The following is a 14,180-nucleotide window of genomic DNA, read 5'->3' as shown; positions in this document are numbered from 1 at the left end:
TGACTTAGGTCCTATTTATTTTCCCCATTTTCTGGCCACTCGTGACTGTCTTTGGCGCATTATAGTCACTTTACACTCTTTTCTTGCCACATTTTTGCCACTTCTGGACCATTTTTGGACACCTGTTACCATGTCTGCCTACACAAAACAAAACAAAAGCGTAGCAGACCGGCCGGCCCACTGGGATGATTTCCGGTATGCCAGATGGCCAGTCCACCCCTGTACAGATCGTATCACTCCGCTCTACAGCTGATCTAAATACCTTTAATTACCGTTATATCTTGGACAAACTACACACTGCAGTACACTGTCTGCTTTCCACCTGTGGAACTATTTTTGTTGGTGGAGGAAAATGATTAAATCAACAAATCCTAATCCTTTGTCACTTATTCCTGCTAGCTAATAAAATGTGCTTGTAGAACTGTTGTATAAAAGCAATATCACACTGTTATCGACCGAATCACACCAGTGCTGATATTTTAGTACAACAGCACTCCCTCTCATGTGATATTGCTTATATATATATATATATATATAATCAATATTATAATGACACTCAGTAATGTTTGTTTATATTGATACCACTTCAGTCTGGTTGAATATATTTTTTTCTCCTTGCTTTTGTTGAGGTGGAGGAGGTCAAGCGGCGGCAGCACTGTCTGATGTTCAGCTCAGCTGGCTCACAGGCACAAACATACTTTGTCAACTTTGATACCCTGGCAGATTATCAGCGATGGTATCGGCAGGCGTTAAAAGTAAGCAAGTGCGTGTGTGGGAGGTGTTTGTGACCTGAGTTTTATTTTAGTAACACTGTGTTCCATGTTTGGTTTTCTTAAAGAGGAACTAAACCACAAAATCATCACTTTTTTTTCTTCTGAAAACAAATGTATTTGGGTATGAAGTAGCCGGGTGATAAGCCACACCCACTTCCCTATTTTTTGTAAGAAAGTAAGTATGGTAATGTGGCTGTTTTCTGCTCACTTCTTTGGCTCGAAAAAACACAGAGCCAATCAGAGTCGTACAGAAAGAACGTCATATCTCCAAGCTGTGTCAAAAACAAACATGGCGCCTGTGACGGAGAAGCCGCTCAGAGCTGCTGCTCTGCCCCGTTTTAAGAGACCTGGATATATTGTTCAAATCACAACAAGAAGAATCAGAATCAGAATAACTTTATTAATCCCAAGGGGAAATTGTTCCAGCCACAGAACACATCACAAATAAAAGAATAAAAACGTTAACGAAAGACAAAAGAAAGAATAAACAATAAATAAGTGTATCATTAAGTAAAAGACTGTTAAAAATAGTGATCAGAAACACACACATTACAGTAGTAGAAAAAAAGTAGGATAGATAATAATAATAATATACAAATATATACCAATATGATTCAGATATTTACAAAAATTATACAAATGTGATTTAGATACTGTATGTACAACAATCAAGAAGAAGAAGAAGAAGTTACTACATGCCATTTTCCTCTGCCGGCTCTGTTTAGGGAAAAAGATCTATGCTTGTGTCTTGTGAGCGTTTCCAGATGAATCGCTTGTATTAAACATTGAATAATAGGAGATTAGGATGGATTCCAGGCTAATGAAGTAGTGTTGTTGATTGATTGTTGGCCAACTCTTGACATTTCATCTCACTTTTTTGCCTTTTTTTTAACAAGGAAAGTATTTACAAAATATAATACTGCAGAAGGTGCCGTTTAATCGTTTTGTCTTCAGTTCAGGGCACTGTGTTTTGGGTGGGATTTGCATGTGTTCCTCTTTATTGGCTTCTTCATCTCAGCAGGGTGTGATTATTTTGATTGTGCTCTGAGCAGCTGTATTAAGCTCCAGAGCCTGATATTCCTTAACAGAATATTTAGTCATAATTGACAGTTCTTAAAAAAAGGCGACCTCACAAAGCTTGTACAGATGTTCCCACAAACTCAATTGTCTGTGTGTGTTGTGCTTGCTTTGTCTATTAAAGCCCTTGAATTTGTCTGTTACACCACAGTTCCCTCCTAGAGCTGATCAACAGCCATGAAAGCTTGCAGTGAGGCAGAGCCAGTAAACAATTAGGCCTGAAATGATCCACAAGAGGAGAAAGCCAACAGAGAAAAGAGCAAAATCCAATTAGTTGCAGATTCTTGCAAAGTGTGGGATCTCTCTCTCTCTCTCTCTCTCTCTCTCTCTCTCTCTCTCTCTCTCTCTCTCTCTCTCTCTAGCAGATTGTACAGATCAATCTTTTAGCATAGGCTTTTATTGATTGAATGAGGAAGAGCCTTTGGGACAGTGTTTTTCTGCACTGCTTAAAGAGTGAACATTTGCGTGTTTGTGTGTGTGTGAACAGGTGGTGTCTCAGACCATCAGCTTGGTGGATCTTTCCTGCTACAGCCTGGAAACTGTGCCTGAGTATCTGTTTTACTGTCAGGATATCACACACCTTAATCTGCGACACAACTTCATGAGCCTGCAGGGACCCGGGAGTCTGCTCAACCTGCCCAGGTTAGCACACTAAGTTTTCCTTTGTGTCGCAAAGACATTCAGCTGCGGAGTAGAGAATGTCGTCTTTGTGCTGCCTTTCTCACTCAAATTAATTTTTCATGCTGTACTCAGCATCTGATGATCGGCTCATAGCTTCATCTAGTGATCAACAAAAATGATCTAATATTAAGCGTCCAAGGCCTTATAGCAGTGGTTCCCAACATTTTTTTGTGTTGTGACCCTATTTTGATATCCTTTTTTTGCCTCTAATTTTAGTTTTTTGATCATGTTTGTTACAAATACAGAGTAGCCAGTATCAGTTCACAAACGAACAATAAATACTACATTTTACTTAAACTATATGTATATTTGTGAAAGTGAAAAAAATAAATAAATACAGTTGTTTGAGATTTTGTGTGGTGTTTTCATATGAAAAAAATAATAAGTATTGTTTTTTTTAATTGTGCAAAATAGATATTAAAAATACTAATAATAAAATATTAAAAAAAATAATATAGAAATTTAAAAATATAATTTTAATCATTTTTCTAAATTGTGCTATTACTAGACATTTCAGGTGACCCCATTTTATTTCCAGGTGACCCCAAGGTTGAACCCTGCCTTACAGGAAGGCTGATGTGCATCCGATTTTTTTCATTGCACAAATAGGAATAAATATGAAAAGCATAAATCCAAACAAACGTCTGTAGTTGATTCTTCTCTAACACTTTTTAGGTTTTCCCAGCTGAAGAGTCTCAACTTATCTCACAACCGCTTGGGTGTGTTCCCGGAGTGTGTGTGCGACATTCTTACACTGACTGAACTAAACCTCTCCTGCAATAGTCTTCACAGCATCCCTGTACAGATTGGAAATCTACAGAAGTAACACACACACACACACACACACACACACATACGCACGCATGCGTGACACATTGCACATAGTTCTATATAACATGAATGTGAGGCAGTGCATGAAAAGCAGGACATGATGCATTCACATTTAATGGAGCATGATGTCAGAGCGCATTCAGGGCTCGCGTACCAACTCACATGAAGCTTCCTAACTGTGCATATTTAGTCAAAAGATCTGATTCTAATATTTTGACTCCTCTAACAGGAAACCCCTTTTCCCCTCTATAGCCTGCAGATTTTGTCTTTAGATGGAAACCACCTCAGTTCCTTGCCTGAAGACGTGGGAGGCCTGTTTCAGCTCAACAGCCTTGGACTTTCATTCAATAACTTCTCTCACATCCCTGCTCTTCTGGAGCGTCTGAGTGCAGTGGATAAACTGGCTATGGCTGGGAACAGAGTGGAGAGTTTAGAGCTGTCTGTGCTGGTGGGAATGAACCACCTAAAAAACATCGACCTACGGTACGTGTCAATCAGTACACGAGGTCATGGTCAACATCAACACTTTTCTTAACCCGAGCTGTTCATGCTTTTCCATACTAACTTGTTAGCTTCATGTTCACTGAACTTTACCCTTTTAAAATATACATATGTAAAGTATTTTCCTATTATCATACATAATGTTTGATGTAGTTTTAGTGATAATATTTTTTAGTTGATTTTATTTTTGTAATATATGTATATACTGTAAAGTATTCTTCCTATTATCATACATAATGTTTGATTTAATTTGATCATTTTTTTTTTTTATTGATTTTATTTTGTGACGAGTTATACGTTTTTGTTGTAGTTGGTGCTATATACGATAAATTGAAGTTGACTGAATTTATTTCAGCTTTTCAATTCTGTGTTCTGTTTTTTCAAAGGGTAAATATTTCAGTTTCTATTAATGAAGGCAAATGTAAGGGTGGTGTTTGTGTTTTAGTGACAATTAGAATTCCCCTACAATCATGTGTCTTCAACTATCCAATCCATTTCCTGCATTCTATGAAAACACATCACATACGTTTTTTTGGATCATTTTGTTTCTCTTTCTTCTTCATATTTACTCATCCTCCTTTATTTTCAAACAAAGCTCCCCAACTTGAAACAAACACACTTGTTTGTCTTATCTTTGTAGGTTAAATGGGCTGCGATGGGTGAATAGTGAGGGTCTTAAGGCAGCTTGTCAGGTGACACAGTTGGACCTGCGGGACAATTACTTGGAATCACTGGACCTGAGCTCCGTCTGCAACCTGGAGACTCTGCACTGCCAGCGCAACCAGCTGGGCAGCCTCACGCTCGGCGGCTTCACCCTGCGCTCGCTCCATGCCAGCAGCAATCGTGAGTCAAATAGAGCATCAACTCCTGTCCTCCTGCATTGAGCTCACCATCCTACACAGACTGGTTTAAATGACTGTTGCTTTTGTCCATCAACAGGCCTTTTAACAGTCAACATTTATCCCGTCCCTAACCAAATGACACACATGGACCTATCTCAGTGAGTTCTGTGGTGATGGCTTTGTTTATACCAGGGGTCTGCAACCTTTACTCTACAAGGAGCCAATTTGCCTCATCTCACCTGGATTAAAGTCCTCCCGGAGCCGAAAAAACACCTTCTCAATGAAAACAATACATTTGAATCAATTCTATACAGTTAAAATTATATAGAATATTGTTTAATTTGATTTGATTTATATTGATCATGTAAATGGCAGCTTAAAAACAGTTTAAAATAAAATTGATTAACATCAAGAAATAAAACAGTATCTTGCATCTTCAAATTCTTATGCATCTCAGTTTACATGAGCACAATGTTATATAAAGAAGATTTTTTTTAGTTCAAGTAACTTGAATTTGATTACACATGATCATGTGGTCAACACATGCTAATTGCTAATTTCTTGCCACACGTAAAGCATGCATATTTAACCGTCACATTGGCGGGATTTAAAACTTAAGGTGAGCAACACGTGCAGGAAAGTTAATGATCTATAGATGTTGTAAGAGGTGAAGTAGGAAGGTGCTGAGTCATTGCACAATGTGATTTATTTTAGGGTAACAACATGTATTTTCCTAATTGTATTTGTAATCAATCATTAATAGCCCCTGGTTAAAAAAAAAAAAAAAAAATAAATAAATTTCAGTAGTTTTTTTTTTAAAGCTGTAGGGAGCCATTGCATAAGAGCCACATGAGGCTCCAGAGCCACAGGTTGCAAACCCATGATTTATAATATTAACAATAACTATAATTTATTGTTTTCTTGCATTTAGTAGGTATTTGGCTCTTGATTTTCTTTTCTTCTTTACTTTCTGTCAGTTTTACCTGTCACATCCAAATCTGCTCAGTTTGAGTTTTGTGTGTGTGGGACTGTGTTTGTTGAGACAGGAATCTCTTGGAGTATCTCCCGGACTGGGTGTGTGACTGCAGAAAAATAGAAATGCTTGACGTCTCATCCAACCTCCTCTCGGAGCTTCCCTCCAGGTTACACAGCTTTTTTTTCCTTAAACACTCTTTTCTCAATACGTTCTTTATTATGCTCTGCACAATTTTACTTCAGTCAGCGTTCCAGGTTTTAGAATGCACATGTTATTCACATATTTGAACCACGAGGGCAGTGGTTCTCAACCTCTTCAGGCCGCGACCCCCAAAATAAAGGTTCCAGACACCGAAGACCCCCACTGTACCTGAAGGTGGTTGAAAACAAACGTGGAAATTGAAGAACAGTCATGTGGAGATGGTCATCTATAAAGGGAGGGTTTTTTGGAGCCCATCCATAAAGTCAGCAAAATGATGATCCATTGTTCTATGAATCTGTGATAACCACATTTATTTATTTATCTGAATAATATCTTCTGTTGTCCAGCATGTTTATTATTATTTGTACCACAGTATTTATAGTCATCTTAACGATGTAACTTTTTGTTTTTCTCAGAAATAAAATGGGTTAAAAGTGACCAAAAATGTTGAAAAAGGTGGTGAAATTGGATTTTAAAAACCACAGAAATTGATTAAAAGTTGCAAATTAGAGTGGCCAAAAACTGGGTTGAAAGTGGCAGAAAGGTTAGGAAGGGGGTTAGGGGTAATGTCATTTAAAAAGTCGGAACAATTAGTTTAAACTGGCAAAGCATGAAATATATTGAAAAGTGACAATAATGGGTCAACAACTGCGCCATTAGGTGGGAAAAGTGGTGAAAAGGTGCAGATAAGGCATTGAAATTTGATGGAGAAGTGGCAGAAATGGGATTAATGTAGCAAAAATGCATTAAAAGAAGCAAAAATATGACAAGAAAAAGTGATGAAAATAGGTTAAAATGTGGAAAGTTTGGTATAAAAGTAAAATATTCTTAGGTTCTTGAAGGCATCTGGTGACCTCCTCCCAGTGTCTCGCGACCCCAAATAGGGTCCTGATCCCAATCTTGAGAACCCTTGCACAAAAGGGATATGATTGCTGGTTTGTGAAAGCTGTATTAACGCTGTTGACTGAATCGCTTGGCTTGGAGAGCAATCACAGCTCTCATTGCAGACATTTACGTTTGAATAAATAATTCAGAATACGATTTGCAAAACACCATTGTACTCCCACATCTAATGTCCCCCTTTCATCATGTCTGTGATAGAGAAAATAATCTCAAAGGGGAAGCTTCTCTGTGGGTGGAGGTAAATAGGTCGTCAGCAGCTTCACATTCCAGTACATCCAAACAAGCAGAAATGCCGTGTTATCAGCCGACATCACCGACCGTGCCACAATCCACCATACAGTGACCTAGTGCTAAGCGTTCCTTGTTTTAATCTTATTCTGTACCGTCTCCTTTCCCCTCTAAACAGACTGCTCAACAGCTTGAGCCTGAGAAAGCTTCTGGTGGGGAACAATTACTTGCAGAGAGTGCCTGACCTACTTGACCACGTCCCTCTGGAAGCTCTCGACTTACAGCACAACAAGCTAGCAGAGCTTCCCGAGAGTCTCTTTTGCAAAGCCTTAAAGTAAGTCCTTCAACCCTCTTCTCTTTGGACCAGTTTTTGTTGTGTCCCTCAGATCATTTAGTCCAGGGGTCACCAACATGGTGGCCCGCATAGACCATTTGAGGTGACCCCAGAACTGTTCTGGAACTCTAAAATGGGATTTACTTGCCAGGCTTCAAAACCACACAGATAAATGCAAATGACGGAAGTAGTCAGTGCCTTAGTAGAGTTACATATTGCTGCACTTTATAAGTTATATATAGTTATTTTCATCGAAACATTGTGACAAATGGTTTTATGTGTCACAGATTTGGGATATGGGTTGTGATAATTAAAGTAGATTTTCCTGAAATATTAAAATAATGGTTAAATTGTACAAACATGTTACATATTTGATTATTTAAAGTTGTTAGTGGCTAGTAAAATAGGAACATGATGATTTTTTGTGGAACGTCATGAAAATGAAACAATTGCATAAAATCAATTAAAACTTAAAGTGAAAATGTAGCGCTTGTTAAACTGGTAGCCCTTTGCACTATTCACTAGATTTGAAGTAGCTCACAGTTTTTGTAGAGCAGAGGTTCTCAACTCATGGGTCTAGACCAAAAAGTAAGCAATTTCCCCCTGGGATTAATAAAGGAATTCTGATTCTGATTCAGCATCTCTTCTTTTATTTTGAAAGGGACAGCCTGATTTGGGATCAAATGAGCTTAATTTCTTGTTGTGTGTTTGTTATGTATAAACATTGTTGTAATATTGTAGTTTTTGTTTGTTTGTTTGTTTGTTTTGAAAGGACTCAGGTGTAGGAAGGTATTTCTACTCCCTTTTTAACCTCAACAGTTCTTTATTTCGTCTTTTCTTCTGATTTTGTCATATGAGTTTATAGGACTGTTTCTTTCCTTTTTAAATTAAATGTCTTTGTTTCATGTTCAAGATACATTTAATACATTAATAAATAGATATTTAAAAAAAATCATACTTTGACTCTTTTTCACGAGATCTTGATCACTGAAGTTCAAACTTCACAATAATTTTAATGAGTAATTAAAATACTTTTAACATTATCCTTGTGTCTGGTCCGAGGTTTTTTTTTTTTTTTAGAAGTAGTTAATGGTTTTTCCCAAAGCATGACCAGTTGGAAACCCCTGGTTTAGAAAAATAGGTTGTGACAGTATTGTGATCTAGCTTATTGTTCCATTCCAGATAGTAACTGGAGCTTCATTTGCTCCCATATTTCCTCTGTCCAGTTCAATTGATCTAATGCACTTTAATGTCTCTGCATCTAAAATATAATGGCAGTGCCTTTGTTGTTAATACACTTTGATCTGATGATATCCCAGGGCTGCTCGGCTGGAGAGCTAAAGGAAACTCACTCTGTGAGAAAAACAGCAGCGACTGAAATTTTGTCTGATCGGAAGAAGTTTATCTACACTTTTATGCACACGTTGTCTTGGAGACAGCATTGTGTTTTAGTTTATGTCAGCACTCTAATAATGTCTGCTTTAGTTTTATGGTTGTGGTTTTATTGATTCACAAGGACACATTTTATTACAGCTTTATTGATGCAGGTGACGTCACAACACTTTATAACTCCTAACCCTCATTATCATTGGGATATCTGTTTGATTTATTTTGGCTAACTTCATCTAAAACGTACTTGAATGAAATTAAAGTAAATCTGCAACATTTAGCAGTTTGTTTCTCTTTTGGCATTCCTTCAACTTGTATTGTGTCCAATATATGTTATTGCTGTTATAAAGTAAAGAAACCTGTCCATGTAACCCTGTCAGAAACATGTCATGTTGCTTTTATCAAAGAGTTGCCATTTAAAATGTTTTAATTCTCAGATAAGTGTGTTTATTATAGAACTGTAATAAAGCAGATTCCCTCTTAGTCAGATGAGGAAAATGTTGTTTAAATTTAATAACTTTACATGAATAATGTCCTTCCCTTACAGCCTAAAGTACCTAAATGTATCAGCCAATCAGCTGAAAAGCATTCCTCCAAGTAGCCAATCAGAGGAGAGCCTCAGCACACTCCAGGAGCTCTACCTGACAGGAAACCACCTGAACGAGGACTGTGGAGCTTTGCTGGTGGGACACCAGAACCTGCGGATCCTTCACATCGCCTACAACCAGTTGGTCTCTTTCCCCGCCAGGTATGTCTCAGTAGCCTCTGTGTCACTGTGTCATGTGACCACCAACCCTGGAGTGTTAAAGATCATCTGATGTTATTGTTTACAGCTGAATGTAATCTTTGTGTGTCCACAGCGTTTAAACACTTAAAGGTGCAGTCCGAAACTCTCAGATCCCTCTCTCCCCCTCCCTCCCCGCTGCTCTCTTGCCCTGCATCCAAACTTTCCAAAGTTCCTCCCTCAGAGGAGCTAACAAGCTAACGTTAGTCCGATAGCAACATCACAGTAATATAACATGCTCTGTTAAAAGCATATTACTGCAGTGCTTCTCTCTGTATGTGCACACACCTCAGCAGCAGCAACAACAACAACACGTGTCACTTCCAGCAGATCACACGGAGGCTGCTGCGCGCACATGAACAACACATGCACCACAGAGTTCTAGTGTAACAATTACAAATCAAACATAATGTAAATCAAGCAGCAGTAATTACCTTTAAAGCAGAAAAGTCACCAATTCCATCTTCTACTCCTCCAGACCATACACTGTAAAAAAAAAAGATGGCGCTCTAGCTCCGGGAAAGGGGCGGGGCCTATGAGCAACAGCTGTCAGACAGTCCATCAAACACAATCCTGGCTCTGATTGGTTCTTTTCGTGGTGCGTTCAGGCAATCTGCCAAAGGCTGCAGGAGCAGCAGGGGGGGCTCAATGAGTGTTTTTTTTTTTCACAGAAACTACAAAATTGGTGTAAAGCTGTCCTTACATAGTTGCAGACTGCACCTTTAAGCATGAACAAACATTTTCATAACTCAGCAGATCAGCTAAAAGTTTCAAACATTTCTGTTTTTAACATGTTTTTTTTATAATTATAACAATAATAAAATAATGATGTCATTATTATTGATGATAATTGATAACCTTTAGAGCTGCTACTCCCAATAATTGTGAGTGTATGGCTCATAGATCAATGAATCAAGCATCATTTACTCCAAAAAAAAAAGAAAAAGGTTGAAATTCCCATTTGAAAGTTTGTTTTCATCTAAACATTTAATGTGTTGATACTTTCGCACATTGCATTGTGAAATGTGGTGTCGCATAGATTCTTACCCTGTTTATTTGTTTTTTCGTCACACAAGGAGGACAGTGATTCTTTTGACATCATTTTTGTTCTAATTTGTTCCAGGTATTCCCCATGATGAATGACAGAATGAAGTAAAAAAAAATATGAAGGTAGATATGTTGCAAAATGAGAGAGTTTGTAGAATGTGATGTGAGCCTGTGTATAAAAAAAATCCACACGCATGTGAAATGAATTTCATGTCACAAATGATGGGAAGAAATGTGAACCTGGAGAGTTCAAATTTCAATCCAAAGAAAATATTCAACAGGTTTAGTCTCACAACAGACGTCTCATTCAAGAAGATGTAACCGCAGAGTTGTGGTTGTGAATGATAATAGGCAAGAGTAATAAAAAAGAAACATGTGAGTAAGTGTTGGACAAGTTTACAGCTGTCATTTTATTTGTGTAAACACCAGTCTACACATTTGTAAATATTTTTAGGCCAGGTTACCAGACTCAAAGCGACTTCTTCCGTTAGTTCTCGTTAGATTGGAATATGGTTTGGTATGAATACTCTATGAATGAATATGATGAGACACTCGGAGCCCTTTTTTTTTTTAAATAGGGTAGGGGGCCCAGGGGCCAACCCTCCATTTCTGGTAATTTCCAAATTTATGGGAACATAGTAGTGTGATATATAGTTTCAAAGATAATTCAACGTAGATTACAATTATGCCCTTGCACAATTTGATTAGCCCCCCCCTTTTAAGGCAATTTCCATTGAAGTTGTTTTCTCATTTATTTATGAGTCAAATATTGCGACAGTTGGTGGTACCAAATCATTGGCACATATCAATATATGAATGGGGCCCATTAGTCTATGTACCATGGGGGCCCCCGGGGGCCTCATTCTTCAAATGACTACTCCTCCGTAAATGCTTGTTGAATCGGGCTGTAATTTGACATGGACTCCTATAAGTGGATATCAGGAGCCTCTCTGAGAACTTTTTGAAAGGGGGGGGACGGGGGCCCCTTTTCCTGTAAGTTCTAAATTTGTCGGAACATAGTCGTGTGATACATCGTTTCAAAGGCAATTCAACGTAGATTATGATTTTACGTTGCACAATTACATTTGTTTTACTCGGTAGAACCAAGTCATTTCACTGAATTCTTGGGAAGGTGGTACGTGCTATCTTCCGTAGTTCATCAGAACTTGTTTTCCTTGACTTCACATTCAGATCCCGCATGTGTGAATATTCTCTTTGGGTTTAAATTTTAACTCCACATGTTCACATTTCTTCCAATCATTTGTGACATGAAATTCATTTCATGTGTGTGGATTTTTTCATACACAAGCTCACATTATATTCTACAAGCTCTCCCATTTTGCAACATATCTACCTTCATATAAAAACACTTGATGCACTTGTCTCCGCGACTCTGCATCCCACAATGCAATGTGCGAAATGTTCAACAAAGGGAGATGTTTACGGTGGAGATGAAAAAAAACTTTCATGCAGCTATTACAACCTTTTTGGTTTTGAGTAAATTATGTTTTCTTCATTGATCTATGAGGCCTACAGTAATATTTTATCCAAAGAAATGATCATGGATAGCAGATTTAAATGTCCAGTTCATTTACCTTTGATGTGTTTTCTGCAGTAAGCTGAGCAAACTGGAGCAGTTGGAAGAGCTCAATTTAAGCGGCAACAAGCTGAAGACAATCCCCTCCACAGTGTCCAGCTGCAAACGGCTACACACCCTCATCGCACATTCCAATCATATCAAAGTCTTCCCAGAGATTCTCAATCTGCCCGAGATCAAGGTCAGACAATTTATTTAGATCAAGTGATAAACGTGTGTTGAAATAACATCGGTCTGATTACCTCAGCTTGGTGTTCTGTGGTTAGATTGTAGATCTCAGCTGTAATGAGCTCACAGAGATCCAACTACCAGAATCCCTCCCTTCTACTCTGCAAGAGTTGGACCTGACTGGAAACAGTAGCCTCATGCTAGAGCACAAAACTCTCAATCTGTTCAGGTGAGAAGCAACTCAGTGATCTTTGTGCAAAACAAAGAAAGATCCTCGACACAGAACCTTATCATAGTCATTTTTAGTGGGAGACATCACCTCTTATTTTTTATTTCAGTCATATTACAACCCTGAAATTCGACCAGAAACCACCCACGACAGCAGCAGACTCCCAGAATAGCTCAACTCCTTGGAACCATGGTTACTCTGAAATGAGCGGCCAAAGGAACAAGTGTGTACTACTCTTTGATTCTCTGTCAAGTATTTATAATTTGACTGTTAGACCTTTTTATATGTGTTTTGTTTGTTTGTTTGTTTGGTTTTTATGGACCCCACGTCTGGAAAAAAGCTATCTATGCATTCCAAATGAATAATTTACTCATTTAAACTGAACATTTTAAAGTCTTGTCTTCTTCTTAAAACATAATTTGAGTGTCTATGAAATAGGCTGTATATTATCTGTTTTTACTACCTAATGCCATCATTAAAAGTAATATAAACACTATTTCGTTCATATAAATGTGTTTGTATGTAAAATCTTTGTGTTGGATAGGCTGTGTGTGTCTGTGCTGGCTGTGGACCAGTTTGGAGACAACGTGGAAGCGTGTTACGGTATATTCGATGGAGACCGTAATGAGGAAGTGCCGCGGCTGTTGCAGTGTACCATGGGAGACGTGCTGTCTGAGGAACTGCTGGACTCTAGTGTCGACTCTGTGTACATGTGCAACACTTTCCTGACCTCACACAGGTACAACAGATGTTATAGCTTCTCCATTATGGGCGACCGTGGCTCAGGTGGTAGAGGGTTATCTTCTGATCGAGAGGTCGGGGGTTCGATCCCAGTACCTGACTATGTGTCGAAGTGTCCTTGGGCAAGACACTGAACCCTAAGTTGCTCCCAGTGGTCGACTAGCGCCTTGCATGGCAGTCCTGTCCCACTGGTGTGTGAATGTGAGAGTGATTGGGTGAATGAGCTGATATGTAAAGCGCTTTGGGACTGCTTCAGTGTGGTGATAAAGCGCTGTATAAAATCTAGTCCATTTACCATTACCATTTACCATGGGTGCTAAGTTGTTTGTGATGAATAATGAAATACAAATAAAGGGAAAAAAGGCTTTGTTAAGGTAACATATCAGCTTTATTATTTCTTTATTGCCATACACTCGTGTGTGCCAAACATGTGGAACACAAACTTTTAAACTTGAGGTTAAATCTCAGATTATTCCACAATATTAGTCAACAGAAAATGTTGACTCCCCCACATTATACTTTCTTTTGTTTTTTAAAAAACAACTGAATAATCCCTTTTCTCAACTAGTCATCATTGATTTCCACATGCTAACTACTACCATTACATTCTTCATCACACAGATTATACTGATAGTAAAATATACTGTCGATCCTCCGGTAATAAGCTGCATATCATACAGCACATATGTCAAACTCAAGGCCAGCAGGACAAGTTCGGCCCGCCAGATAAACTAGTCCGGCCAACAGAAAGCTTTTGTTCAAAGTAGAAATTACAGCAAAAACAGGACTTTTTGTAAATTGCCATATAAAGTTGTGGATAAATTACGATGAGGGAATTACTATGAAATACTACATTATTTACAGTGATATTAAATTGC

At 38.3% G+C, this 14,180-nt stretch overlaps 1 protein-coding gene across 2 annotated transcripts in view; it reads left to right on the top strand.

The window, feature by feature from the left end:
* The window catches only part of phlpp2 (PH domain and leucine rich repeat protein phosphatase 2), a 40,635-nt gene that overhangs the window by 19,763 nt on the left and 6,692 nt on the right, over window positions 1-14,180 (top strand). For both annotated transcript variants that reach the window (XM_028436011.1, XM_028436002.1), the window contains exons 5-17: window positions 630-755; window positions 2,338-2,492; window positions 3,207-3,353; window positions 3,615-3,845; window positions 4,504-4,706; window positions 4,803-4,863; window positions 5,752-5,847; window positions 7,192-7,347; window positions 9,284-9,484; window positions 12,183-12,345; window positions 12,431-12,561; window positions 12,671-12,784; window positions 13,106-13,300. In XM_028436011.1, the coding sequence (XP_028291812.1) occupies window positions 630-755; window positions 2,338-2,492; window positions 3,207-3,353; window positions 3,615-3,845; window positions 4,504-4,706; window positions 4,803-4,863; window positions 5,752-5,847; window positions 7,192-7,347; window positions 9,284-9,484; window positions 12,183-12,345; window positions 12,431-12,561; window positions 12,671-12,784; window positions 13,106-13,300 (1,979 nt within the window). The remainder of the gene's footprint in view (window positions 1-629; window positions 756-2,337; window positions 2,493-3,206; window positions 3,354-3,614; window positions 3,846-4,503; window positions 4,707-4,802; window positions 4,864-5,751; window positions 5,848-7,191; window positions 7,348-9,283; window positions 9,485-12,182; window positions 12,346-12,430; window positions 12,562-12,670; window positions 12,785-13,105; window positions 13,301-14,180) is intronic.

This window comes from Gouania willdenowi, chromosome 3, assembly GCF_900634775.1.
Source record: "Gouania willdenowi chromosome 3, fGouWil2.1, whole genome shotgun sequence".
Lineage (NCBI taxonomy): Eukaryota > Metazoa > Chordata > Actinopteri > Blenniiformes > Gobiesocidae > Gouania > Gouania willdenowi.
The sequence above is the reverse complement of the archived record's forward strand: the minus strand, read 5'-3'. Positions and strand labels throughout refer to the sequence as shown.